Source organism: Pelodiscus sinensis, chromosome 14 (assembly GCF_049634645.1).
Source record: "Pelodiscus sinensis isolate JC-2024 chromosome 14, ASM4963464v1, whole genome shotgun sequence".
Lineage (NCBI taxonomy): Eukaryota > Metazoa > Chordata > Testudines > Trionychidae > Pelodiscus > Pelodiscus sinensis.
In genome coordinates, this window is record NC_134724.1 from 2,891,624 (window position 1) to 2,918,223 (window position 26,600).

Here is a 26,600-nt window from a genome sequence, read left to right on the forward strand (position 1 = left end):
GAGGGGAGATCTGAGGAAGCGGCCTCTCGCCAAGGCCCAGCAGCGGATGGAACTCAAGGCGATGAGGTGAGCCCGGAGGCAAGGGGATAGCTGACCGCGGAGAGAGGAAGTAGCCCAGGGCGGGTAAAAGGAGCCTGTGGGCTGGCGAGTTACGGCTGACGCCCCACCAGCCGGACCGGACAGTAGAAGCGTCTGTGTCCTTAGGGCCCTGGGCTGGGGTCAGTGAGAGGGGGTGGGCCCGGACCCCCCTCTTTCCGTGGTCAGTGCGAGACCAGTCCCTGCTTAGGGGTCAGCAAAATCCCAGGCAAGTGAGGGCCCAGCGAGCCTTGGACAAAACAGACTCGAATGCCGAAGGGTGCTCAAAAGGGTAAAGGAAACACGGGGAAAGGGAAGTGGTACCAGGTGAAAATGGGGCGCATGGCCCAACTCGTTTACACATCTCCAGCTGCGAAGACTGATGCAAAGAATTCATTTTGTTTCTCCACAGTGACCTTATTGTCCTTGAGTGCTCCTTTAGCATCTCGATTGCCCAGTGGCCCAACTGGGTATTTAGCCAGCTTTTAGCTTCTGATGGATTTTTAAAAAGCTTGCTCTGACTTTTAGAGAGTTTGGCTAGCTGATCTTCAAATTCATCCCATCCTTTTTAAGTGTGCACCTCCATCTCTTGTAGCTCTTCATTCCAATCCAAAAGTATTTGTGTTTAATAGTCTATGTCGACACTACACCAAAGATTGCTGCTGCCACAATTGATCTTTCGGAATTTGATTTAGTGAGTCTAGTTAAGACTCACTAAATAGAACTTAGAGGGCATCCCGGCCGGTGTTTGGTACGCCTGCTCTTGCCAGGGATATGGGAAGCTGATGGAAGTATTTGCTCCTGCCAGCCTCCCATTGTAGGAGACACTGCCAAGCTTGGCTTAAGGTAAGCCAACTCCAGTTGTGTACTCTCCATAGCTTTAGCTTACCTTTTGCCGAGCTGCCTGGTCTAGTGTAGACCTGGACTAATACTTGATTGTTCCCTGCTGTTGTACAGATGTTAGGTCAAATTACTTGTTTAGGTACTTGGTTGGATACCAGAAATGACCACATCTAAACAACCAGAGGGGAGAACTTCCCCTGACATGCCATAAAAGCATAGGAATTATTAAGTGGGCGTGAGTTGTTATTTTCCCCCCCAGGGTTATTAGCCTACCAGGTTGTCTGGCTGCTTGAAGAACACACTTTTGGCTGGAGTCCCATGATATAAAATCCTACAGGATTCGGGAGCTAATGCTCAATTGACAAGTGCCGGGAACTGAGCATCTGTGGGCGTTAGGCAGCTTTGGAAATTGCTGCCTTAATGCATACTCATCAAGTCAATTCTACCCTCACTTATATCGATCGGCTTCATGTCTAGAGGTGACCCGTGGATTCCTGTGTACGTCGGGGGGATTTGTGTCCATTGAAACTTTTTTTTTTCACTTAACTAAAAGTATTTCATTTCAGGCCAGCTTTAATTGTGTCAATCGTAGGGATGTGTCCTTCAAACAAATACCAAACATGTTTCTTTTCCATCTGTGTTAATTCACTAGCACTGGTTTTTTGAGACGCTAATCATTTTAACCATGCCTGGGGGGGGGTCTCTCTGATGTGGCAGTTCAGGGTTTGTTGCTTGTGATGAGGCTTTGGGGTTCACCCCGATCCTGCACCCTTGTAGCAGCCAGAACAGACTCTACCAGCCAGTAGAATAGAGAGGGCTTATTGCTTCTCTAGGACACAGCACAGACGTGATGTGATTACAGGAGTCAGGGCCAGGATGCCTCAGACCCCTTGGGTTAGGGGGTCCATCGCCCCCTCCACCCTCAGCACTCAGCTTAGTCTGTTCCCTTCATGTTCCCAGCCAGAAATTGACCCTTCCCCCAACACTCACTGCCTTTGTTCAGTCCCTGCCCTCAGCAGGTAAGAATTGGTTCGGTCATTGTCTAAGTGACCTTAGGTGGCCCCCCTGCTGTGCGGTGCTTACAGATACAGGCCAGTAGGGGTCACCCACAGCCCAAACACAGTGTACGGCCTGCCCACAACATCACAGTGCTGAAATATACATTATTCACAAGCGCGTTCTCGTGTCGTGACCGAACTTTCCTTTTTGCAGGCTGGTGGTGGGAGCGCCCTATGAGACCAATGGACAGCTGAAGACTGGAGACGTCTACAAATGTCCAGTGAATGGCGAGACCAACTGCACCAAACTCAACCTAGGTACCGCATGCTCTGCTACTTACATACTGCAGCTAGCCTGAGGGCACATAAATCAGCAGATAAAAACCTTGTGATCTTAAAGTCATATATGGGTTGAACCTCTCTAGTCTGGCACTCTCTGGTCTGGCAACACCCTGTGGTCCGGCATGATTTTAGTTAGCCGCATGTCCACTTAGCCTGGGTGGAGCCAAGTTTCCCATAGTTCCATAAAGTTTCTTTACAGCCACCAGTCCTGGCTCTCACTGTTTTGTGCTGTTATTTAGCTCTAATTTACCCCTCAATGTCCTCTTACAGCCCAGCAAGCAGTGGCAGTGTTGGTGAGGCTGCTAGACAGTATTGATCTCCTGTGATCAGGCAAATTCTCTGGTTCAGCACCAGTCAGGTCCCGAGGGTGCCGGATTAGAGAGATTCAACCTGTATAACATTGTGTGTCTGTGTGTGTGTTTCTTTTCATGTATCTTCTGTCGTTTTGAGCTGTAAAGGTGCACTCTGGTCATGTTTTCTCCTGATCTCCCCATTCATTGCTCAGTTTTTTACTCATGCCAGGTCTACACTAGGGGGTAATGTCGAACTAAGATATGCGACTTCAGCAATGTGAATAGCGTAGCTGGAGTCAACGTAGCATAGCTCAAGTTACCACGGCATCTCTGCTGCGAGGGGTCAACAGGAGACCCCTTAACATTTCTTGATCTGGTGAAGGACCAGAGTTGATGACAGAGCAATCAGCAGTCGATTTAGTGGATCTTTACTAGACCTGCTAAATCAACCTTGGCAGCACTGATCTCCCGGTAAGCGTAGACAAGGCCTCAGTTCCCACCGTCAGGAAGAGTGGCCAAGGTGGTAAAAACCCTCCCATATAACGCTGCCTTCCAACTTCTCTGGTGCTCTGGTTGAACCGAAGTAGCTCCAACATGCATTCCAACAAAGCCCCGCCCATGTGACCAAGAGATGTAAAGTATAATCACGTAAGAACTGGACATTATCAGACCACCATCTGGGTGGATTAGTTTGTGAATCCCTGCTAACCACATGCCGGAGGCTTGAAGAGATTAAAGTGTTTCTTTTGCTGAACCTAAATGCTATTCACATTAACAGGTTGACAGCATTGCATTGTGGGCCACTCTCCATTTTAAGAAAGGGAATCAATTTGCAAGTATACTTCTGTCACTGTGTGTTTCATACCTGCAAGGAAATTACTTGCTAGAGCAGTTCCAAGATTTTTTCTAAGGGTTTTGCTAGTTCAGCCCATCAAGGGATGGTCATAGATATTGACTGGATAGCAGTTACGTCTATGGAGCTAAACTACATGCTCAGCAATATAAACAAGACCAAGATGTCTTGCAACTGGTTCTATTCTTACACTTGAATGTCTATCAGGGATGGTCTAGACAGTGCTGGGTCCTGCCATGGGGGCAGGAGACTGGACTCGATGACCTCTCGAGGTCCCTTCCAGTCCTAGTGTTCTATGATTCTATACTCACAGTGGCACAATAGAAAAGTGGGTTTCCTGGTTAGGGTACAGTTCTTCTGGTCTCTTGTGGTCTGCTAAGGTGCTTCCTTCCCACGGGGAAAGCCTCGGTCGGATTCTCCAAGGTGTGACACATTTCGGAAGCTTCTGGATGTGACGCATCTTGCTGAGTGATACAACGTGGCTAACTCTGGGCTTCTTTCTCAAGGAAGAGTAACGCTCTCCAACGTGTCAGAGCGCAAAGATAACATGCGTCTGGGCCTGAGTCTGACCACCAACCCCAAGGACAAAAGCTTTCTGGTAAGAAATGAGATTCTGTCTATAAAGGATCGACTCCTAATATGCACGCGGACTGGCGCTTTTTTGGTATCGTGAGTTTCTCAAGGGATCTCGGTAGCAGTGTTCCTCTAGCGATTTGTCTGTCGTTTGTTTAAGAACTTAAGAATGACCATACTGAGTCAGACCAAAGGTCCACCTAGCCCAGAATCCAACAGTGGCCAATGCCAGGTGCCCCAGAGGGAGTGAACAGAACAGGGAATCATCAAGTAATTCCTCCTTTGTTACCCATTCCCAGCTTCTGGCAAAGAGAGGCTGGGGACACCCTCCCTACTCATCCTGGCTAATAGCTCTTGATTAATTAACAGAACCGCAGCAGGGCTGTTTTATCCAGTTTTGAATATAAATGCGAGGCTCACGAGAGGTCACTTTATTCGGGTCTGGTGAGGCCACATCTGGAGTACTGTGTCCAGTTCTGGGTCCCCCACTATAGAAAGGACGTGGACGCATCGGAGAGGGTCCAGCGGAGGGCAACCAAAATGAAATTAATGGGTAGCTGGTTTAAAACTAATAAAAGAAAGTTCTTCTTCACACAGCGTGTAGTCAACCTGTGGAACTCCTTGCCAGAGGAGGCTGTGAAGGCTAGGACTATAAGGGTACGTCTAAACTATGTGGCTCCGTCAACGGAGCCATGTAGATTTGTTTGTTTGGCAAAGGGAAATGAAGCCACGATTTAAATAATCGTGGCTTCATTTAAATTTACACGGCTGCCGTGCTGAGCTGACAAACAGCTGATCAGCTGTTTGTTGGCTCAGCGCGCTAGTCTGGACGCTCCCCTGTCGAAATGAAAGCCTTTTATCGACATCCCCGGTAAACCTCATCCTACGAGGCATAACGGGGATGTCGATAAAAGGCTTTCAGGTCGGCGCGGAGCGTCCAGACTAGCGCGCTGAGCCGACAAACAGCTGATCAGCTGTTTGTCGGCTCAGCTGATCAGCTGTTTGTCGGCTCAGCGCAGCAGCCATGTAAATTTAAATGAAGCCGCGATTATTTAAATCGCGGCTTCATTTCCCTTTGCCGATCTGTCTAATCTACATGCCTTCATCGACAGAGGCATGTAGTCTAGACACACCCTAACAGAGTTTAAAGAGAAGCTAGATAATTTCATGGAGGTTAGGTCCATAAAAGGCTATTAGCCAGGGGATAAAATGGTGTCCTTGGCCTCTGTTTGTCACAGGCTGGAGAAGGATGGCAGGAGACAAATCGCTTGATCATTGTCTTCGGTCCACCCTCTCTGGGGCACCTGGTGCTGGCCACTGTTGGCAAACAGGATACTGGGCTAGATGGACCTTTGGTCTGACCCAGTACGGCCGTTCTTATGTTCTTATGATGAGGGGGCGGGAGCACATGACCTACGAGGAGAGGCTGAGGGATTTGGGTTTGTTTAGTCTGCAGAAGAGAAGAGCGAGGGGGGATTTGAGAGCAGCCTTCAACGCCCTGAAGGGAGGTTCCAAAGAGGATGGAGAGAGGCTGTTCACAGTAGTGATGGATGCAGAACAAGGAGCAATGGTCTCAAGTTACAGTGGGGCAGGTCCAGGTTGGATATTAGGAAAAACTCTTTCCCTAGGTGGGTGGGGAAGCACTGGGCTGGGTTCCCTAGGGAGGGGGTGGAATCTCCATCCCGAGAGGTTTTTAAATCTCAGCTTGACAAAGCCCTGGTTGGGTTGGGTTGGTTGGGATTGGTCCTGCCTTGGGCAGGGGGCTGGACTTGGTGGCCTCCTGAGGTCTCTTCCAGCTCTATGGTTCTATGAGTCTATGTGAGAGCTCTGCCAGCCTGCCAAAGTAAAGGGCATTTTCCAAACCCGTGCAACCAATGTTGCAAGTCAATGTTCTGTTGAATTCCTGGATCACGATTTCAGCAGCCTGCCTGCAGAGAATAGCGGAGCCTTTGTTAGTCGGCACTGTGGGACTCATAGGGCGACAACGTCTACACCACTCACTGTGCACTCAGGTTTGTGCTCAGTCTCCCCTTCCATCACACAAAATCAATTTGACTCCAATCAGCAAGCACACTGGACCCAGGCCCTAGGATGCGGCTAGGGCAGATCCCAAGTTCCTCTGTGACTTAGGTCCAGCCCTGTCACTTTGCAGGCCATGTCTTCACTAAATGAAAGATTGGTGCTGCTGCGATCGATCTTCTGGTGTTTGATTTAGCAGGTCTAGTTAAGACTCACTAAATCAAACTCACAGGGCACCGCCATCGGCATCTAGCTCTCCTGCTCCAGTGAGAAAGAAGGGAAGCCGACTGCATTTGCTCCTGTTGGCCTCCCGTTGTGGGGATGGCAGGGAAACTCGAAACAAGATACGCCGCCTCCCGCTACGTAATTAACGTTGCTGGAAGTTGTGTATCTTGAGTCAACCTTCCTCTTTAGTGGAGACCTGGCTGCAGCGTGGACATGGTTCAAACCACAGGCCTCCCCCAGCGTTTGGACGTGTCAGCATGGCTGTGCAAGCCCAGGCCAGCAATCTCAGGCTCAGGCTTGCCAACTTAAAGCGCTGGTTTGGAAATGTCAAGTCCCAAACAGCTGACTGTGCAATGTGGCGCTGTGTTCCTTAGAGACGGCGCGTGCACACTTGCCCCGCGCATGCTTGCCTTGTGGCTACTGCCGCTATCTCCGCACTGTCTGCTGGTGCTGCCAATGCACACGGCTCAAGATGAGAACGTCTCTCAATCCAGCCCCTAGGCCGGCAAGGAACTCCCCCTCATAAGATATGGGGACAGGAGAAACCGCTGGCACAGCCCCGCCGGGAGCCAGCGTCAGACGTCGACTCCGCCTGTGCATAACCCACAAGTGTCCAACCGTGCCAAGAGTTCCCATCTGGTAGAAAGGAAAACACTCGTCACTGCCTTGCTCAGACCATCTGCTCCCTCTGCGTTAACTGTGGGCACCCCCTGCCTTCTCCACAGGCGCACCGTGTTCTTAGCGGCTGTAGACTCCTCATTTGCTCTAGGCAGAGGCAGGGAACCTTTTTGGGGGCGGGCACAGAAAAATGTGTCAGGGGTCGCACACAATGAGAAGCAAACACCAGCCACACGCGCATTCCTCACTGGCGTGGCCGCTGAGGGCGCGTCTAGACTGCTTTCCTCTCTCGAAAGAGGAATGTAAAGGAAGGAAATCGAAAATGCAACTGAAGCGCAGATTTACACATCACCAGGCATGTGAAAGGGGCTGGTTAGGGGTGCCCCCCAGCTGAGTCTGCACCATCCCCGAGCCTCCCACCCCCGAGGCATCTTTTAGGGAAGGAAGCTCCGCCCTCCCCCTGATTCATACGGGGCCATGGCTGGATGTTCCCCTTCGTCAGAGAGTGCAGGGAAAGTGCCCAGTTTGCTGCATTCCTCACTCTGGCTGGGGAGCGCAGGGGAGCTGCAGCAGCCGTGGAGAGGCGCTTCTCACCTGGCCCCATGCTGCTGTGGTGAGAGAGGGCTGGGGTTGTCCTCTCTCCCGGGGCAGCTTGCATCCTGAACCCCTCCTCCCCTGCCCCACCCCACAGCAACCATTGAAATGAAGCCCGGGCATTTCCTTTTTATTTTCCACAAACCAAACATGCAGCTATGGACCCGAGCAAAGCCCAGCAGACCAGCTAGCAGCCTAGAAAACGGCGGCTAAGGAAGAGGCCACTTTTAACCCCCTCACTGAGGTTTTCTTTTTCCCAATTCTCTTTCCAGGCTTGCAGCCCTCTCTGGTCCCATGAGTGTGGAAGTTCTTACTTTACCACAGGAATGTGCTCCCGGGTGAACTCCAACTTCAGATTCTCGAAGACCATCGCTCCCGCCCTCCAGAGTACGAGCAGCAATCTGTTCCCTAGCCTCCCGCATGCTCCCTGCTTCGGAAGTTCAGTCCAAGTTTTCTTCTTTACTCACGTCCGTGCCCGCGAGAAAACAAAGGGCGCGTCTACACTGCACCGTCGCTCGAAACAAGATGGCTACGTCTACACTGGCATGTTTTCCGGAAATGATTATAACGGAAAACTTTTCCCTTATAAGCATTTTCGGAAAAAGCGCGTTTACATTGGCAGGATGCTTTTCTGGAAAAGCCCTTTTTCCGGAAAAGCGTCCGTGGCCAATCTAGACGCGCTTTTCCACAAAAAAGCCCCGATCATCATTTTCGTGATCGGGGCTTTTTTGCGGAAAAAACTACTGTGCTGTCTACACTGGCCCTTTTCCGGAACAGTTTTCTGGAAAAAGACTTTTGCCCGAACGGGAGCAGTATTTCCGGAAAAGCACTGATGATTTTACATTAGATCGTCAGTGCTTTTCCGGAAATTCAAGCGGCCAGTGTAGACAGCTGGCAAGTTATTCCAGAAAAGCGGCTGATTTTCCGGAATAAGTGGCCAGTGTAGACACAGCCAATATGTCATTGGAGCTACGCAAATGGCGTATCCTATTTCGAAATGTCTCGCCGTTCCGAAACGTCCCTTACTCCTTGTGGAATGAGGTTTACAGAGACGTCCGACTAGTGAGCCTGAACTAACGGGCTTGCTGTGAAGACGCAGGGTAGCTGTTTCAGGATACTCCGGTATCCCGAAACAGTGTTGTAGCGTAGACGTAGCCAAAGTGAAGTCCATAGTTAAAACGAGGCAAGGGAGCAAAGGAAACTATTCGAGAAGGGCGTCCCAAAGGAGGTGACGGGCACAGACGTCTGGCAAACATTTTGCTTTGGAGTGACGTCAAGAAAACAAAACAACTTCTTCCAAAACCGGGAATAAGTGTCCAACAAATTTGATTGCCCCCCTACAGTGTACTCCAGGGGGAAAGAATTCAGGCCGGGGCTACCCAAAACAGGTTGCTTCTCTACAGTATGATCTAGATCAGTGTTTCTCAACCACTGGTACGAGTACCCTTAGGGATACTCGAGAGAAGTCGGGGGGTACGTCAACACAACTGAAATCTGGAGAAAACTGAATGTTTTTTTTAAGTTTTACAGCGCTTTAGTATTTTTGTACTTTTTACACCCAAAAATGTCATCGCCCACCCAGCTACGATTAAGCTGTTTCAACAAATGTGTTGCAATGTAGAAAAAAAATGTTGTGTGTCTGAAAACTGTAGGTACTGGGGGGAATTATGATTTTTTTTAAAAGGGGTACTTTATTTAAAAAAAGGGGGTTGAGAAACACTGATCTAGATGGTGCTTGGTCCTGCCGTGAGGGCAGGGGACTGGACTTGATGACCTCTCGAGGTCCCTTCCAGTTCTAGGACTCAAGTGTTCTATGACTATTATTCTTAGGAAGTTCTCCAGCTCTCTCCTGCCAGAACGAACCATAAATTCCCACTTTGCGGTTGTTGCCACAGTTTCACTAATACTCTGCGTATTTTCTACAGGGTGCCAAACGTACATGGACATAATCATTGTTCTGGATGGATCGAACAGCATCTATCCCTGGGTGGAAGTGCAACATTTCCTGATAAACATCCTGAAAAAGTTTTACATTGGGCCCGGACAAATACAGGTACGCCCGGCCCTGCGTCTTCCGTCCATTGACGTATGCGATTCCTCTGGCCTGTTTCTGATGAGAAATGTCTCTGCTGCAGCCTGGCAAGGCAGGTGCCCAGAATAAACCTGCAGAGTGTGTATTGGAAGGCCGAGCCAATGGAGATGCGGTTTACGTTAATGTTCCTCGCCGAGGATGTTAATGCTCTTGCCAGAAGATGGTGTGAAGAGCAGGACTTTAGCAGAGTTCAAAAGAGAGCTGGATAAATTCACGGAGGTTGGGTCCATCACTGGCTAGTAGCCAGGATGGGCAGGGATGGTGCCCCTGGCCTTTGTTTGTCAGAGACTGGGAATGGGCGACAGGGGAGGGATCACGTGACGATTCCCTGTTCTGTTCACTCCCTCTGGGGCACCTGGCATTGGCCACAGTGGGCAGACAGGACCCTGGGCTGTTTGGACCTGTGGCCGCTCTTAGGAAGAAAGGAGCAGCCCGCACGATGCAATGGAAGGAGGAGGCTGGCCAAGCCTCGTGACGCTTACCCCAACAGCGCCGCGTGTTGATGCAGTTTGCAGCCGGGGGAATACGCCTGCATTTTCTTTTGAACCCTATTGGCTATCTCGACACAGCAAAGAAACCCCCCTGGCTGGCCCAGGCCGGCCAGCTCGGGCTGCGGGGCAGCTTCATTGCTGAGGAGACTTCTTGGACTCTCCCACCTCGCAGGGTCCGAGAGCCCGAGTCTGACCATCTACCCAGCAGTGAAACAGTCCCTCCGCCCAAGCCCTCAGAGCCTGAGTCGGCTGGTGTGGGCCAGCCCGGGGTGTCTAGTTGCTTTCTAGACAGCCCCCTTGTGGCGGATGTTGGTACCTAGCTTTGGGACCTTCGCCAGCAAGCGAAGGGGGGAATACGACAGAAGCCGTGTTCCCTGTTTGCTGGGCACTTTTGCGGCCACTCAGGAGAAATTCAGATGCTGCCCAGCTGATTAGCAGAGCGCCCCCCACTAGGTTTTGTGTTTCTGTGGGTGGTGCACATTCACACATGTCTCAGTGCGCATATAACATTATTCCACACACACACACACAGATAGAAAAATCCACACATGGATGGAAAAGATTGGAGAAGACATTGGACAGTAAGATTTCAGCCAATTCTGAATCCTCAACATTGCATCGAGAGCTACCCAGTATGTCCTCCAAAAGACAAGACATGGGTCGGCATTAGGGGGCACAGCGTCACTCGGCTCCCAATCGCAGCACTGCCCCTTTGCAGTTTTCTCCTGCTGCTGAGGCAGACGGCTTGAGCAGGGGTGGGAGCAGGCCAGAATCCGGACCCATGATGAATGCAGGCGTTTTGTTGTCAACTGTCATCGGAGGGAGGGGGGAGGAATGGAGAACACATTGCAACAGAGTCTCCTCTGCCAGCCACACAGAAGGCCTCCAGTGGTCCCCCTTAGAAAGGAGGGTTCGAGTCGCTGAGCTGCTGAAAGGGGCTGATCTAATCCATGCCCTTTTTTAATGGCTTACAATTAATGTCCACGCTCGTCTTGGCTGCTACCTCCAACCCTTCTTGGAGTCACTCATGGTGTCAATGCCAAACCTCGAGCAGTATTCAAAGAGCAACAGCTTCCTGTGTCCTGCTGGACTGCATTGTGCTCTGAGCTCTGAAACGGCTGGGCTGGTGGGTTTGCAGAAGGAGGAGACATTTGCAGCTAGTTCTGGGACCATGCAATGGACGTGCCTGCAACAACGGCTTCTGTCCTTCATGTTCTCTTCGAATTGTAAGGTTCCCGGGTGCACTTTTTTTGTGTGAAGGTCACTAAATAAACATATGTTCTTATCATGGAGAAAAATTGTTCTTCTTGGCCTCTGGGGATAGGACAAGATGGGCTTAAATTGCAGCAAGGGAGGTTTGGGTTGGACTTTAGGAAAACGTTCTTAACTGTCAGGGTGGTTAAACACTGGAATAAATTGCCCAGGGTGGTTGTAGAATCTCCATCACTGGAGATATTTAAGAGCAGGTTGGACAGACACCTGTCAGGGATGATCTAGATGGTGCTTGGTCCTGCCGTGAGGGCAGAGGACTGGACCTGATGATCTCTCTAGGTCCCTTCCAGTTCAGCTGTGGACATACCTATTAGCCCCATTACATGTCGCACAGAAGCAAATCAAATATGGGAAAAACTGGTTTCATTACAGATGCCCTATTCACTACACACCCATATGCCTAATTGTCGCATTTTAAGTAAACCACACAGCAGTCCATTGTATCTATCTGTATACTGCATATTGACTGACATTATAGTTGCTCACTAAAGCAGGGTCTTTGTTTCTCAGATGGATGCTCTCATGTGTGGAATTTGCATCCTTTGTAATGCTCCTTTAATTCCTAGGTTGGAGTTGTTCAGTATGGAGAAGATGTTGTGCATGAATTTCATTTAAATGACTACAGGTCTGTAAAAGATGTGGTGGAAGCTGCTAGTCACATAGAGCAGAGAGGAGGGACAGAAACGAGGACGGCGTATGGGATAGAATTTGCTCGGTAAATCACAAATACGGACTCACGTTTATTTGCACGACAAGTCTCGAGTTCTTTCTTTCTTTCTTTCTTTCTTTCTTTCTTTCTTTCTTTCTTTCTTTCTTTCTTTCTTTCTTTCTTTCTTTCTTTCTTTCTTTCTTTCTTTCTTTCTTTCTTTCTTTCTTTCTTTCTTTCCAGTGTTTTGAAAAGTGAACAATAGTCCCAGCACTAGGGAATATTTCCAGGCAAAGCTGCAAAGATACTTTCTAACAGACTATATCCTGCTCAATTCTCCACTTGCAGCTGAACCCAACAGCAGGGAGTCCGGGGTCGCTGTCTGTCGGCATGACATCCTTGGCTCTTGGAACTGGCTGGGATAGTTTCACACCATGCAGTGGTCCTCTTCCACCACTCAAGAATTACCATCCCTAACACACTTCTATCCCATGGCTGGCTGAAGGGGGTGATAGTGGTTTTACACTGGATCAGGGAAGCCCCCAGCCTGTTGCTTAGGCGGGTTTTCTGCATGCTTTGTGCTGCGGAGGAAAGGATTTGGGCCCATTTATTTCAAGGTACCTCTTTTTTAACCTATCCTGGGTTGCACTGTTCAGATCCACAGTCAAACCAGAAATCTGAGCTAACCCAGTGGCTGGAGGAGTTCTGATCTGAGGGCGTGTCTCCTCTTACTGGGAGGTTGATCTCTCAGAGTTCGATTTAGTGGGTCTAGTAAAGGCCCGCTAAATCAACCACTGATGGCACCCCCGTTGATGCCAATATTCCACTGGGTCGTGAGGAGTGAGGGAAGTTGATGGGAGAGTTTCTCCTGTCCACCCCCCACCGTGGGGATGCTGCAGAAATTTTACCTAAGGTTGTCGACTCCAGCTACGCTATTCACGTCACTGAAGTTATGTACTCAGGTTGACTTTTTCTTTCTCTTGTTTTTTCCTGACCTCGTCTCTCCCTCTTTTGTTGCAGATTTGTAAGTGGCGTGAGATGAATAGGAATGTTGAACACTAAGCCCCAGCACTATCGCTCTTAATTTAAATCAAATGTATGGGCTCTTTTTAATACAAAGACTGAGTCTGATTCTGATCCGTTACCCTGGTGTAAACAGGATTTAATAGAATTATTCCATGGGGAGATTACAAGTGGGATCACTGGGAGGAAATATCACTCGTTAATAGCCAAAAGGTGTCCCAGAAGCCCATATTTTGTTGGAGTTCCTTTTTAAGAATTAGCAGCCCACGAAAAGCACACCTTGTGACTTGTGAATCGGCCCCAGTCACGTCCCGTGGACCTGTATGGAATGAGACTCTTGGGATTGGTTGAGGTGAAGCCGGAGTTCAGACAGGAGAGGGGGTTTGCGGTGGAAATGGCCCATGACGTGTGACACACACGCACACGTGGCAACGTCTGTTACGGTAGGTCCTGGTATTTCCTTTTCATTTCAGCTCGGAAGCCTTTCAGAAAGGTGGGCGGAAAGGCGCGAAGAAGGTGATGATTGTCATAACCGACGGGGAGTCCCACGACAGCCCGGACCTGGAGAAGGTGATTGAAGACAGCGAGAAGGACAATGTCACCAGATATGCTGTGGCAGTAAGTCACTCTCCTATTTAACAAGACGCGGTCGCTCCTCTCGGCATCAGCCCGAGCTTCCTCAGTGGCGAACTGGGTACAGACCAGTAGCCGGGCATTCTCCTTCTTTGCCTTGTCCCATCAGTCCGGGTTAGCTGCTCTTCTTCTCCATCTCCAAGCATATTGGCACGTGCTCCTTCCAAGCTGGCCCCTTCAGTATCTCCAACCACCATTTGCTCCGTCTTCATGGTCTTTGTTCATGACCAGCCCTTGTACCCTTTGGCCAACCTATCCCCCATCTCACGTGGCCCAGACACTTCTGTCGATGTTCCTTCAGCCTTCCCAGGATGAGGCGACTGGCCTCATGGCTCATATCATTTCATTGTGTAGCCCCTCGGGAGGCAGAGCCCGAGGTGAAGTGCTCTAACTGCTAGGCCGCCTATCCCCGTGTGTTTCTCACTTCCCGGCTTCTGCCTGCAGTGGAATTGCAAGTGTCCACTCTGTGGGAAATTTGCCAGACTTATTTTTGGTTTTTGCCTCCAGGTTCTGGGTTACTATAATCGACGGGGAATCAACCCCGAGGCCTTTTTGAATGAAATAAAATTCATCGCGAGTGACCCAGACGACAAGCATTTCTTTAATGTCACGGACGAAGCGGCGCTGAAGGATATTGTGGATGCGCTGGGAGAGAGGATATTTAGTCTGGAAGGTGAGTGCGTGTCTAACGTCTGCACGTTCCTGCCGGCCATCTTCCATCTCCTGCCACTTGGGGCACGGAGAACTGCTTTCGTTCTCGGTAAACCTGCAACTTTCGTTGTGAGCCACCCCAAACATTGGACCTTCTCGCTGGGCATTTTCCCAACATTATTAGCATCATACTTTGTAAACTAAAATAACTGCAGTTGTCTAAGAATCAAGGGCAAGGAACCTTTTTTGGGTCAGGGAGCTGCTGACCCACAGAAAAATCAGTTCAGGGGAGTGAGAAGCAAAACAAACCGACCAAGAAAACCCCTCGCTGACGTAGCCCCCGACTGAGGAGAAAGACCCTCCCATGTTCCCCTCACACACCAGAGCCGGGGGGGGCCTAGACTCAGTAGATTTTGTGCGCTCCAGCCCCGCAGTGGAGCGGTAGAGGGGCTGGAGTGCCAGTTTGGATTCCCCAATGCTGCGGGGTGGGCCCTGGGCCTCAGGGGCTGGATCCAGGCAAGCCAGGGGCCATGTTTGGCCCCTGGACCTTAGGTTCCCCACCCCTGGTCTAATGTGTGTGCGGAAAGACTTTCAGCACATCGAACGTCTTGTGCTCCTCTGTCAGATGGGGAGTGGCCGTGGCCCCCAAGAGCAACGTTGCCTAACGTTTTCCATTATAAAAACATTCTTTGCCAGTTTTCTTCAAAGATCTTGAATGCTTCCAGCAGGCCTTTGAAATTTGGCCTGGGCTTCGACTGGGAGTCACTTGGGTGCTTTTTAGGGACCCCATGAAAATCCGTTCCGACTGGCCATGTCAAAAGTCACCACATTTGGGGGGGGCATAGCTGGTATTTGCAATGGGCAAGCATCTACGCCTGGATTGCTCTGTAGCAGTGTGGCCCCCTCAGAGAAAACGAGGCACTTCTCCATAGGTAGACCCTGCCACGTGTATTCCCGGGCCTAGGTTTGCAGCTGCTGTGAATTGGTGTCATTCTCTTCACTCCAATGAAGTGACCCCAATTTACACCAGCGGAAGCATTGGCCTTTCATGTCCTGAAGTGCCATGGGGAGGTCATAGCCCACTGTGCCTAATACCTTTCGGTAACTGGCTGTCTCGCCTATCGCAGCTCTTTCATTTAAACGCCTCTTTTTTTTTATTCCAGGTACCAACAAAAATGAAATCTCCTTTGGACTTGAAATGTCCCAGACCGGATTTTCATCACACGTTGTGGAAGTAAGAGAACAGATTTGTTTTTCTCTCCCATTTAAGGGGAGAGGGGGCTGCAGGCAATTGTCCTAGGGGCCTGGATGGCAGGTGAAGGTCCAGCTGGGGAAGGCAAGCTGAAGTCCCGCCCCTTCCTCCCGAAGTCCCGCCCCTTCCTCCCAAAGTCCCGCCCCTTCCTCCCAAAGTCCCACCTCTTACCCCAAAACCATGCCCCTTCAACAACCTCCCCCCCAGCCAAGCCCTGCCCAACCCTGTCCTTCCCCAGTCTCCAGGGCCCCACATAGTGTAGCTCCAGCCCCTTCTGAGTGGCTGGGCAGTGTAGGCAGTTTTGGGAAGGCAATGCCTTCCCTTGCCTACATTACCCGATGCCCATGCCTAGAGACAGACGTAGGTAACTCTCCCAGGGTACATCTACACTAGCTCGTTAGTTCGAGCTAGGTAGGGTAATTAGGGCAAGTGGAGTTGCAAATGAAGCCTGGGATTTAAATATTCCGGGCTTCGTTTGCATGTTCCCGGGTGCTGCCTTAGTCCGAACTCCGTGCCCGCGGCTACACGCTGCACGGAGTAGGTAGTTCGAATTAAAGATCGTAATTCGAACTGCCGTTACTCCTCGTGGGGGAGAGGGCGGAGCAGGGGCGGGGCCTCAGAGAAGGGGCAGTAGATCTTCTGTGCCATTTAAATTGAAAAAAGTGATCTTGTGGTTAGAAAGGTTGGAGACCCCTGCCCTAGGCTCTCGTGGGAGGGGAGTGTGGGGAGGGTCTTTCTCCTTCTCACTTGGGGGTCACATCGGTGAGGAGGTTTGGGGGTTTCTTCACTTGTGCGCAGCCCCCGAGTGATTTTTTTTTCTGTGGGTCAGCGGCCCCCGACAGGTTTGTTTAGTAGCCCGGCCGGAGTGGAAGAGCTTCCAGGTGTTGGCACCAGGGCCGGCCTGAGCCATTTTGGCTCCTCAGCCCCCGGGCGGGCGGCGCCGCCCCGGGTGCATGGCGCACGCGTGGGCCTGCCCCTGGGCGCACAGCGCATGTGCAAGCCTGCCCCCAGGGAGCGCAGGCGGGTACGCGGCACGTGTACTGCCCAGCCACCGCTGCTGGTGCACAACCCAGGGCCACCTGGGTGGGCCATGCCTGGCCGTGGGTGGCCGCGGGGGGAAGGGCACTGCGGGGGTTAACGCGTCCTCCGCCCCAGGCGGCCACTGCAGCCCACTGGGAGCACGCACCGCATGCCCCTTACAGCTGCCATCAGGTGCCCCCCATCGGTTGGCGCCCCGGGGAGCTGCCCAGCTGTAAAATGTAGAGTCTCTTCTAAACACATCCAGCTCACGACTGAAATGCAGCATGGCCGGGAGCGACGGACAATGCCGCTAGGATCGGTTGGACTCTTGGCAGTGAAATGGTCCTTGATGAGACAGGGCTTGATTGGAAATATCAGTGCAGTGGTTTGTAGCACAGACCCGTCTAGGACTGCTTTGGCGCATTGCTTCGCTGAAGCTTTACTGGCTACCTCCATCTGTCTTTCTGCAAAGGACTGGTGTGACGTGTAGGCATCACGCTGGGGTTTCACCTAGAGCGAGTCATCAAGCCAAATCAATACACTGACTAGGAATTTAAATGGCAGGGAAGCTTTTTTTAAAAAGGGCTGGTCAATTTCCTACAGGCAAACATTCTCCTTGAGATTCTCAACATCTGGCTTTGATCAGGATTTGCTCATATCGCCACGTGAGGGGGATACTTGTCTGTATGTAGAAACTAGTATTTTAAACAGGGCTCAAAAGTTTACCCTGACTCCACCTCACCTCTCCTTTCTGAACGTGTGCACAGCAGAGCTGAGAGAGTCCGATTTCAGTCCCCTGATCTGAATCATAGAATCATCAAATATTAGAACTGGAAGGGACCTCGACAGGCCACTGAGTCCAGTCACCTGCTCTCACGGCAGGAGCAAGTGCCACCTAGACCATCCCTGACAGGTGTCTGTCCAACCTGCTCTTAAGTATCTCCAGTGATGGAGATTCCACGACCCTCCTAGGCAATTTATTCCAGTGTTTAACCATCCTGACAGGTGGGACGTTTTTCCTAATGTGCAACCTAAACCTCCCTTGCTGCAATTTAAGCCCATTGCTTCTTGTCCTGTCCTCAGAGGCCAAGGGGAACAATTTGTCTCCCTCGTCCTTGTAACACCCTTTTAGATACCTGAAAGCTGCTCTCATGTCCCCTTTACCTACCGCTTGTATGCGCAACGCTGCACTGGTGCTATGCAGAGTCAGGCTTTATGTGCAACTCCGCCTTCTCTTTTCTAAACTAAACAAGCCCGGTTCTTTCAGCCTTCCCTCGTAGCTCATGTTCTCTAGACCTTTAATCATTCTCGTTGCTCTTCTCTGGCCCTTCTCCAATTTCTCCACATCTTTCCAGAAACGCGGGGCCCAGACCTGGACACAACACTCCAACTGAGGCCTAACCAGCGCAGAGTAGAGCGGAAGAATGACTTTTTGTGTCTTGCTCACAACACTCCTGTTAATGCCTCCCAGAATCATGTCTGCTTTTTTTGCAGCTGTGTCATACTGTTGACTCATATTCAGCTTGTGGTCCACTATAACCCCTAGATCCCTTTCTGCTGGACTCCTTCCTAGACAGTCGCTTCCCATTCTGTATATGTCTGTATATATCAATGATGTGGATATTGGGATAGAGAGTAAGCTTATTAAGTTTGCAGATGATACCAAACTGAGTGGGGTTGCAACTTCTTTGGAGGATAGGGAAATAATTCAGAATGACCTTAGCAAGTTAGAGAAATGGTCAGAGGTAAACAGGATGAGGTTTAATAAAGAGAAATGCAAAGTGCTCCACTTAGGAAGGAACAATCAGTTCCATACATACAAGATGGGAAGCGACTGTCTAGGAAGGAGCATGGCGGAAAGGGATCTAGGGGTCATAGTGGACCACAAGTTGAATATGAGTCAACAGTGTGATGCTGTTGCAAAAAAAGCAAATATGATTCTAGGTTGTATCAACAGGTGTGTTGTAACCAAAACTCGTGAAGTCATTCTGCCGCTCTACTCTGCACTAGTTAGGCCTCAGCTGGAGTACTGTGTCCAGTTCTTGGCGCCACATTTCAAGAAAGATGTGGAGAAATTGGAAAGGGTACAGAGAAGAGCGACAAGAATGATTAAAGGTCTAGAGAACATGACCTATGAAGCCAGGCTTCATGAACTGGGCTTGTTTAGTTTGGAAAAAAGAAGATTAAGGGGGGACATGATAGCGGTTTTCAAATATCTAAAAGGGTGTCACAAGGAGGAAGGAGAAAACTTGTTCCTCTTGGTTTCTGAGGACAGGACAAGGAGTAATGGGCTTAAAGTGCAGCAGGGGAGGTTTAGATTGGACATTAGGAAAAAATTCCTAACTGTCAGGGTGGTCAAATATTGGAATAAATTGCCAAGGGAGGTGGTGGAATCTCCCTCTCTGGAGATATTTAAGAACAGGTTAGATAGACATCTGTCAGGGATGGTGTAGACGGAGCTTGGTCCTGCCTTGAGGGCGGGGGGCTGGACTCGATGGCCTCTCGAGGTCCCTTCCAGTCCTATTATTCTATGATTCTATGATTTTATGTGAGACTGATTGTTCCTTCCTAAGTGGAGGCCTTTGCATTTGTCCTTATGTTTATAATGGGGGTGCTGACTGCTGTTGTACCAAGCTGGAAACCCTGTGTATAATAGAAACCCTTCAGGACAGGGGATGCCGCAGCCTCTCTCTCTCCCCCCTCCCTCACCCCGCACTCCTAGTTCCAGCTCCTATGCGGGCGTGGCTTAGTGGTCCAATCCCATTGGCTCTCAAAAGACATGCTGCCGAGTCATTGGCTCTTGAACGTTCCATGGGGGTGTTAACCGTAGCGTCGTGCCCTGTCTAATCTCCATATGGTGCTGTCCTGAGCCGGTGTCTCCCCTACTCGCTGCTGGACCCCTTATGAGGGGAACATGTGAGTGACCCAGAGCTGCGCCCACTAGCCTGTGCCACCCTCTCCTAGAGGGGCGCCGTGGTGCCAGCAGCAGAACGTTTGAGTCCCAAAGTGCCATCTGCTGTGCAGTGAAATTGTCGTGACGGGCTGCATTGAGTTCCTATTTTTAGCTCTGGATCCGGATGCTCTGAGTCACACTGGTTTTCGCCAGACTTGTGATTAAACTTCTGCCGGGCGGACGGCGGGCCAGCTGTAGCAGCCTGTTACATAATGATTGGGCCTGAAAGGCCACTACCTGGATTGTTGGGGTCCTGTCAATAACGGGCCAGATTCCCAGATCCCGCGATGCTGCGTGGGGCATAGGACCCAAAGAGGAAACAGGGAAAGTTGCTTTAAATCTCCATTGGGCTTCCCCATGCCTGGAAGCTGGCTGGGGCCAGTCAGAGTCCGAGGGTGACTCAGAGCAGCCCCTGGCACAACCCAAAGGGACCCAAAGCCAGGGACTTCAGGGCTGGTTTCTGACTGCTAGAGCAACGCCAGGCTCAGAGCCGTGGTCTGTGCTGTCTCAGCAGCGGGATGAGGACGCTTGAGGAGGGAGGGGTAACAAAGGTGATGCGCTGTGATCCAGCAGGACCTTGTGGGGGGTTCAGCGTGATGAGTTACACTGCTGCACGCCAGCCGGCAGGGGCAGAGACAACATGCAGGCCCCGGCAGTGTAACACCCTGGGCGTCCTCCCTGAGCAGACACAAAGCTAAAGCCCCCGGTACCGCCGGTGCCTTATGCTCAGGTGCACTGGCTCTCAATGGGGTGGATCTATGTGAAGAACAGGCACACCTGAGCGGACTTAGCCCTGAGTTAGAATCCCAGGGCGGGCAGAGACCTCAGGAAGCCATCAAGTCCAGCCCCCGACCAAAGCAGGATCAACCCAACTCAATCATCCCAGCCAGGGCTTTGTGAAGCTAGGACTTAAACACCTCTAGGGACGGAGATTCCACCCCCTCCCTAGGGAACCCAGCCCAGCGCTTCCCCACCCGCCTAGTTTTTCCTAATATCCAACCTAGACCTCCCCCACTGTAACTTGAGCCCATTGCTCCTCATTCTGCCATCTGTCACCCCTGAGAACAGCCTCTCTCCAGCCTCTTTGGAACCTCCCTTCAGGGAGTGGGAGGCTGCTCTCAAATCCCCCTCACTCTTCGCTTCTGCAGACTAAACAAGCCCAAATCCCTCAGCCTCTCCTCGTAGGTCATGCGCTCCAGCCCCTAATCATTTTGGTTGACCCTCTCCAATGCGTCCGCATCCTTTCTCTAACAGGGGCCCCGGAACTGGATGCAATACTCCAGAGGTGGCCTCACCAGAGCCGAATAAACGTGAACAATCACTTCTCTGGATCTGCTGGCAATGCTCCTATTGCAGCCCAATTTGCCGTTAGCCTTCTTGGCTACAAGGGCGCACAGGTCGGACAAGCAGTGACACTCCCTGCTGTGGCCAGCAGCTGCCACTGGGAAGGAATAAGCTGGCCACCTGGCAGACGTTCTCACTGATTCCGGGTGGGATGCCCTTGTGCACCCAGACAGGGTCTTTCCCTAGCAGTGGTCCTCACAACACCTCATCGGTGCCATGCGGGGTCGGGCTGTACGTGCGGCGTCAAAGCGAGCCCACACGGGCGTTCGCCTCTGCCGGGGGCTTTCCCCGCTCCGTGGGTTTCCATCTGGCGCACACGCCGTTTGTCTGGATTGGCGCGGCGTGCGGTATGTGCGTCGAAGCCACATCCAGCCGCCGCTGGCTCCAGTGCCGAGAGGCTCTAACGACTTTGTGTCCACGGCAGGATGGGATTCTGCTCGGGGCCGTGGGGGCGTATGACTGGAACGGAGCGGTGCTCAAGGAAACCAGCAGTGGGAAAGTCATTCCTCATAGGGAATCCTACCTCCAAGAGTTCCCGGAGGAGCTGAAGAACCATGGGGCATACCTAGGTAAGGAGGTTGCGCAGAACGGGTCTAGAGTCGTGGTTTTGCCATTTTTTAGATCATTTCGGCCAGGCCAGGTGGAAAGTGCCGAGTCTTTCGCAGCAGACCTGGTTTGCCGGGGCTCACAGAAACACCCAGCCAAGCCACAATACATTAGGTGCCTAGCTGTGCTCGTGAGAGAGAGAGATACTATCCCTAGCTCGCCAATAAAACCATCTGTGTATCGAACGAGCGGCGGAGCCAGTGGAAAGCCAAGGCCCATAGGAATAGAGATGTCATTGGGGCTGCTGCCCCACTGTGGCAAGGAAGGGGTTAAAACCAGGCCGCAGGGAGCCTGTGCAAGCCCCACCAATCAGAGAGAGGCTCATAGGGAGCCAGTCAAAGGGCGTCTTGTTGGGGCAGCCCCTGTTATAAGGCGCTGCTTAGCAGAGCAGAGGGCAGTTGGGTCCTGACTGGCGAAGCGGAAGGACTGGTTCTCTGGGAGAAGCACCTGAGGAGGAGCCATGCGGGGCAGGCTCAGGGGAGCTGGGGAGAAGCCCCAACAATTAAGAAGAAACCACACAATGGGGGACATGCCGGCCAGAAGGTGGCGCACGCCAACAAACTGAGCTAATTCCCAGTGTGACCAGCAGGAGGCGCCGCAGTGGTGAGTCGAACCCGCTACAGTCTACTCTATGTTTGAGAGAGTGAGTCTGTCTGTCGGACTGTCTGTCGGTCTGTTCAAGAACACCTAAACAGTAAGAGCTAGGACCACCGAATTCGGCACACAGCTTCCTCTTCTCATAACGTAAGGCAGGGGCAGGGTTTGGCTGTGCCCGGACAATGGGGGGTGCCTGGAATGGGATTGCTGCTCAGAAAACCATATAGAAAGGAGACAGAATCAGCAGGCTGCCTGGGGCTATCCCCTTCCCCCCCACCCCCTGCATCCAGAACTGCCTCTTACTCGCCGGGTACCTATTAGGGAGAATCATAGAATCCTAGAGCTGGAAGAGACCTCAGGAGTCACCAAGTCCAGCCCCCTACCCAAGGCAGGACCAATCCCAACTCAATCAACCCAACCAGGTCTGTGTCAAGCCGAGACTTAAACACCTCTAGGGATGGAGATTTCACCACTTCCCTAGGGACCCCATCCCAGCGCTTCCCCACCTGCCCAGTGAAATAGTTTTTCCTAATATCCAACCTGGACCTCTCCCACTGTAACTTGAGACCATTGCTCCTCGTTCTGCATCCGTCACTACTGAGAACAGTAACACAGATGTAGCCGTGTTAGTCTGGTGTAGCTGAAACAAAAAACAGGACGATGCAGCACTTTAAAGTCTAACAAGATGGTTTATTAGGTGATGAGCTTTCATAGGCCAGACTTTTCTCCATCCTCTTTGGAACCTCCCTTCAGGAAGTTGAAGGCTGCTATCAAATCCCCCCTCACTCTTCTCTTCTGCAGACTAAACAAACCCAAATCCCTCAGCCTCTCCTCATAGCTCAAGTGCTCCAGCCCCCTAATCATTTTGGGCACCCTCTGCTGGACCCTCTCAAATGCGCCCACGTCCTTTCTATAGCGGGGGGCCCAGAACTGGACACAATACTCCAGATGTGGCCTCACCAGACCCGAATAAAGGGGAATAATCACTTCTCTGGATCTGCTGGCAATGCTCCTCCTAGGGTGCATTAGGAGGGTGAAGAAGGTTGAAGTTCCCTTCCCTCCATAATTTGTATGGGAATGTTCCTGGCTGTTCCCCTTTGTCAGGGAGCGAGGGGAAGTGCCCAGTTTGCTGCATTCTACTCTGGCTGGGGAATACAGGGGGCAGACAGACCCGGACCTGCCCCAGCCAGGGGACGTGCACCCTTCCCCCGGCTGTGCCTGCTGGAGCTGCAGCGGACACGGGGAGGCGCTTCTCCCCTAGCTGCTGTGCTGAGATGGGGCTGGGGTTGTCCTCTCTCCCCAGGGCAACTTGCATCCTGAACCCCTCCTCCCCAGCCCAGAGCAATGATTGAAATGAAGTTTGGGCATTTTATTTTCCAAAACCCCACCAACATTAATTGAGTGAAGGACCCCAGCCCCGTCGGCTCAGCCTTCCAGTTTAATATAATGTGTGATCAGTTTCATTCGCAAAATCTCACCCTCCCGTTCACACAGTAGATTAGCCTAGAACCAGGACTACCGATTCCGGGGCTAAAGTAAACCCAATCCCTGGGATTCAGATGGCTTATTCAGGGGAGCATAACTCAACAGCTTTGCCTGGACTCATGTTCTCTGTCTGCATACAGGACACATCTGTATTCAACAATAGGCCTCCTCGAGATATCCGTGTATAGGGTTATTCACTAGAGTGTCAGGGCTTTTTATAGCTCCCATCGTGGCATCCCGCATCATACGGGGTGTGTGGCATCCCGCATCACAGTTTTGCATCCAAACACAGTGTTACAGGCGGGAGAACAGTTCCTCCGCCGTGCAGGAAGGTAGCAACCGGACACTGCAAGAGGCCTTCCCTGCGATTGCGAAATTCTTCTGCGTTTGATTTGCTAGCAGCACCAACCTTTGCATGTTCCTTCTTGTAATTCTGGACACTCCAGGAATGAGGGGCCGGGGCAATACATTTCCGGCACTTCAAAACCAAAGGTCGGAGCTGCCGGCTTGGCTTGCATGACTATCTTTGGAGAAATCTTGGTCCCCGGCTTGCTGATCTGGCAGGCCGCCGGAGCTGCGGGAGCAGCCTGCAACTAATCAACCCCAGATTGTCAGCCACCAGTGTTGCAATGAAGGAAGAGACTCGAGGAACGGAGTGAGCGGTGAAATTAGAAGCACTGATGCGGGCCGATTCAGGCTAGAGATAAGGCCGAATTTTTCCGAGTGAGAATAATTAACCACTGGAACCATTTTACCCAGGGGCCATGGTGAATTCTCCATCACTGGCCAGTTTAAAATCCAGCTTGGAGGTTTGTCTACAAGATCAGCCCCAGGCGCTGTTTGAGGGTTGCTTCCTGGATGAGGCTGTACAAGCGGTCAGGCGACATGATCACAGGAGGGATGTAAAATCTTGGTTTACCGGTTACGTCTTCGGTTTAACTGATTAAGCGGGGTCTCGATCCCACCCCACCTCCCCCATGTGCAGGGTTATGTCTACCTCCCCCCACACAAGGTCTGCTCCTAGATGCCCTGTGCATGGGGGCCGACTCCTGGAGCAGCCATGGGTCAGGGGCTGTCCCCGGGTACCGGTTAAGTGATACCCCGTATGCATCATCCAGTAAGGGTCACCTGGTTACATCCCTAGGTCACGGTGTTCTCTTCTGGCAATTTATTTTCTGGCTGGAAATCATAACATGCAATTGATTTAGCAGCTTTTGGGTCCCCAGATTTGCCTGTGTTCTTTGCTACATGTGCTCACCTTGTGTTTCCATGTCTCCTAGGTTACACTGTCACCTCCGTGATGTCACCCAAGCATGGAAGAATTTATGTGGCCGGAGCTCCGAGGTTCAACCACACGGGGAAAGCCATTATTTTTACAATGCACAGCAACAGAAACCTAACCATTCACCAGTCTCTGAAAGGAGAACAGGTAAACCATCGGGGGATGCATCGTACCTGTCTATGGAGCAGACATCAGACATAGGCTTCGTTGGCTGCGCTTCTGTATATGGCTGTTAAAAATTAGGCCTTGGTCCCCATTTACAAGTTCTCATTGAGCTGGCAAAAGGTTAGAGCTTCATCTGATGTACATGGATGATCCTGACTTCAGTGGAGTCAGCTGACTGTGAACGCTGGGACCTTCCCTCCTCTCAGGGTCCTGGAACGGAGGGTTCAGCCTGAGCCTGAATTTCTAGACAGCAGATTTTCAGGCGTGTAGACCAAGTCCTGAGCCCTGGGCCAGCAATGGGGGGTTATTTCTGTGTGCACACAAGGACATAGACTCACAGCCGCCTTCTTCTCCAGATAACCTTCATCTTTTCTCTTACACTGCTGCCTCCGCTTTTCTTAATCCCCTCTGCACTTGTGCCATGTACAACGCCACCGCTTCGGCTCTGCCTCTCCCGCCGCTGTACCATGCTAAAAGCAGCACCCTTGTATAACTCAGCGGCCCCTTCTGTTGCCTGTCTGTCCTCTTCTTCCAACAGAGGGCCTGAAATTCATCCGACCCCTCCATTGTTCCCTCCCCAGCCTCCAGCCCCTTGGCCGGCGAGGTGAAATTCACTGCTCTGTCGGGGTATGTCTGCACTACAAGGGTATTTCGAAATAAGCTATTTCAGAATAACAACTCCCAAAATAGCTTATTTCAAAATAGCACGTCCACGCTGCAGAGAAGCCTCGAAACCAGTCTGAGGCAGGCTTCCCTAATGTGGATGCACTACCTCGATTTAGAGCCCCAAGAGGCACCGGGGAGGAATTTCTTTGTTATAGTTCTAGCCTTCACAGCCTCCTGCAGCAAGGAGTTCCACAAGTTGACTATTTGCTTTGTGAAGAAGAACTTTCTGTTACTAGTTTGAAGCCTGCTACCCATTCATTTCATCTGGTGTCCTCCAGTCCTTCTATTATGGGAACTAATGAAGAACTTTTCTTTATGCACCCTCTCCACCCCACTAATGCTTTTAGAGACCTCTATCCTATCCCCCCTCAGTCTCCTCTTTTCTAAGCTGAGAAGTCCCAGTCTCTTTAGCCTCTCTTCATATGGGACCTGTTCCAAACCCCTGATCATTTTAGTTGCCCTCCCCTCTCCCACCCTCTCTCTTCCCCTCTCCCACCTCCTTTTCCCAGTCTCCCCGAGTTTTGTTCAATAAAGAGAGTTTCTATTTTTGAACACACGTGTCCTTTATTTTGTACATTAGGAAGGGGGGCTAGAGAGGGGTAAGTGGAAGGAGGTGAGGGAGGAATGGGGTACGAGCCCCCGATGGAGAGTACTGCGGTGGCTCTGCGGGCTCCTCGGGGTGGAAGCTCTCGTGCAGCCCCCCGATTGACTCCCCTCCCCGGATGGCAGCCTGCGGCAAGTGCAGCCGGGCTGATGGCCGAGTGCTGTGATGTGCCGAGTGTGGGCACTCAGGGCACTCCAAGCCAGGACTGCTTTGCTGTCCCTCATCGAGTTAGACAAGCAAGAGGGGAACCCCTGAGAACTGTCTGTCCGGGGTGAGGGTCGGGTCCCTTTAAGCACAGCTCTCGGCTAGCCTGAGACATTCCTGAGTCCTAATCTGATGCCCTGCCGGCACTGCTTCCGGCCATCCTTAAGCCCAGTTCAGGGTC

The 26,600-nt window shown here is 51.4% G+C and overlaps 1 protein-coding gene across 3 annotated transcripts in view; it reads left to right on the forward strand.

The window, feature by feature from the left end:
* ITGA11 (integrin subunit alpha 11) overlaps positions 1-26,600 on the forward strand; it is a 183,843-nt gene that overhangs the window by 95,689 nt on the left and 61,554 nt on the right. For all 3 annotated transcript variants that reach the window (XM_075896852.1, XM_075896851.1, XM_075896853.1), the window contains exons 3-12: positions 2,131-2,234; positions 3,911-4,002; positions 7,706-7,820; positions 9,359-9,486; positions 11,855-12,003; positions 13,431-13,575; positions 14,098-14,263; positions 15,405-15,475; positions 21,235-21,379; positions 24,779-24,927. In XM_075896852.1, coding sequence (XP_075752967.1) covers positions 2,131-2,234; positions 3,911-4,002; positions 7,706-7,820; positions 9,359-9,486; positions 11,855-12,003; positions 13,431-13,575; positions 14,098-14,263; positions 15,405-15,475; positions 21,235-21,379; positions 24,779-24,927 — 1,264 coding nt within the window. The remainder of the gene's footprint in view (positions 1-2,130; positions 2,235-3,910; positions 4,003-7,705; positions 7,821-9,358; positions 9,487-11,854; positions 12,004-13,430; positions 13,576-14,097; positions 14,264-15,404; positions 15,476-21,234; positions 21,380-24,778; positions 24,928-26,600) is intronic.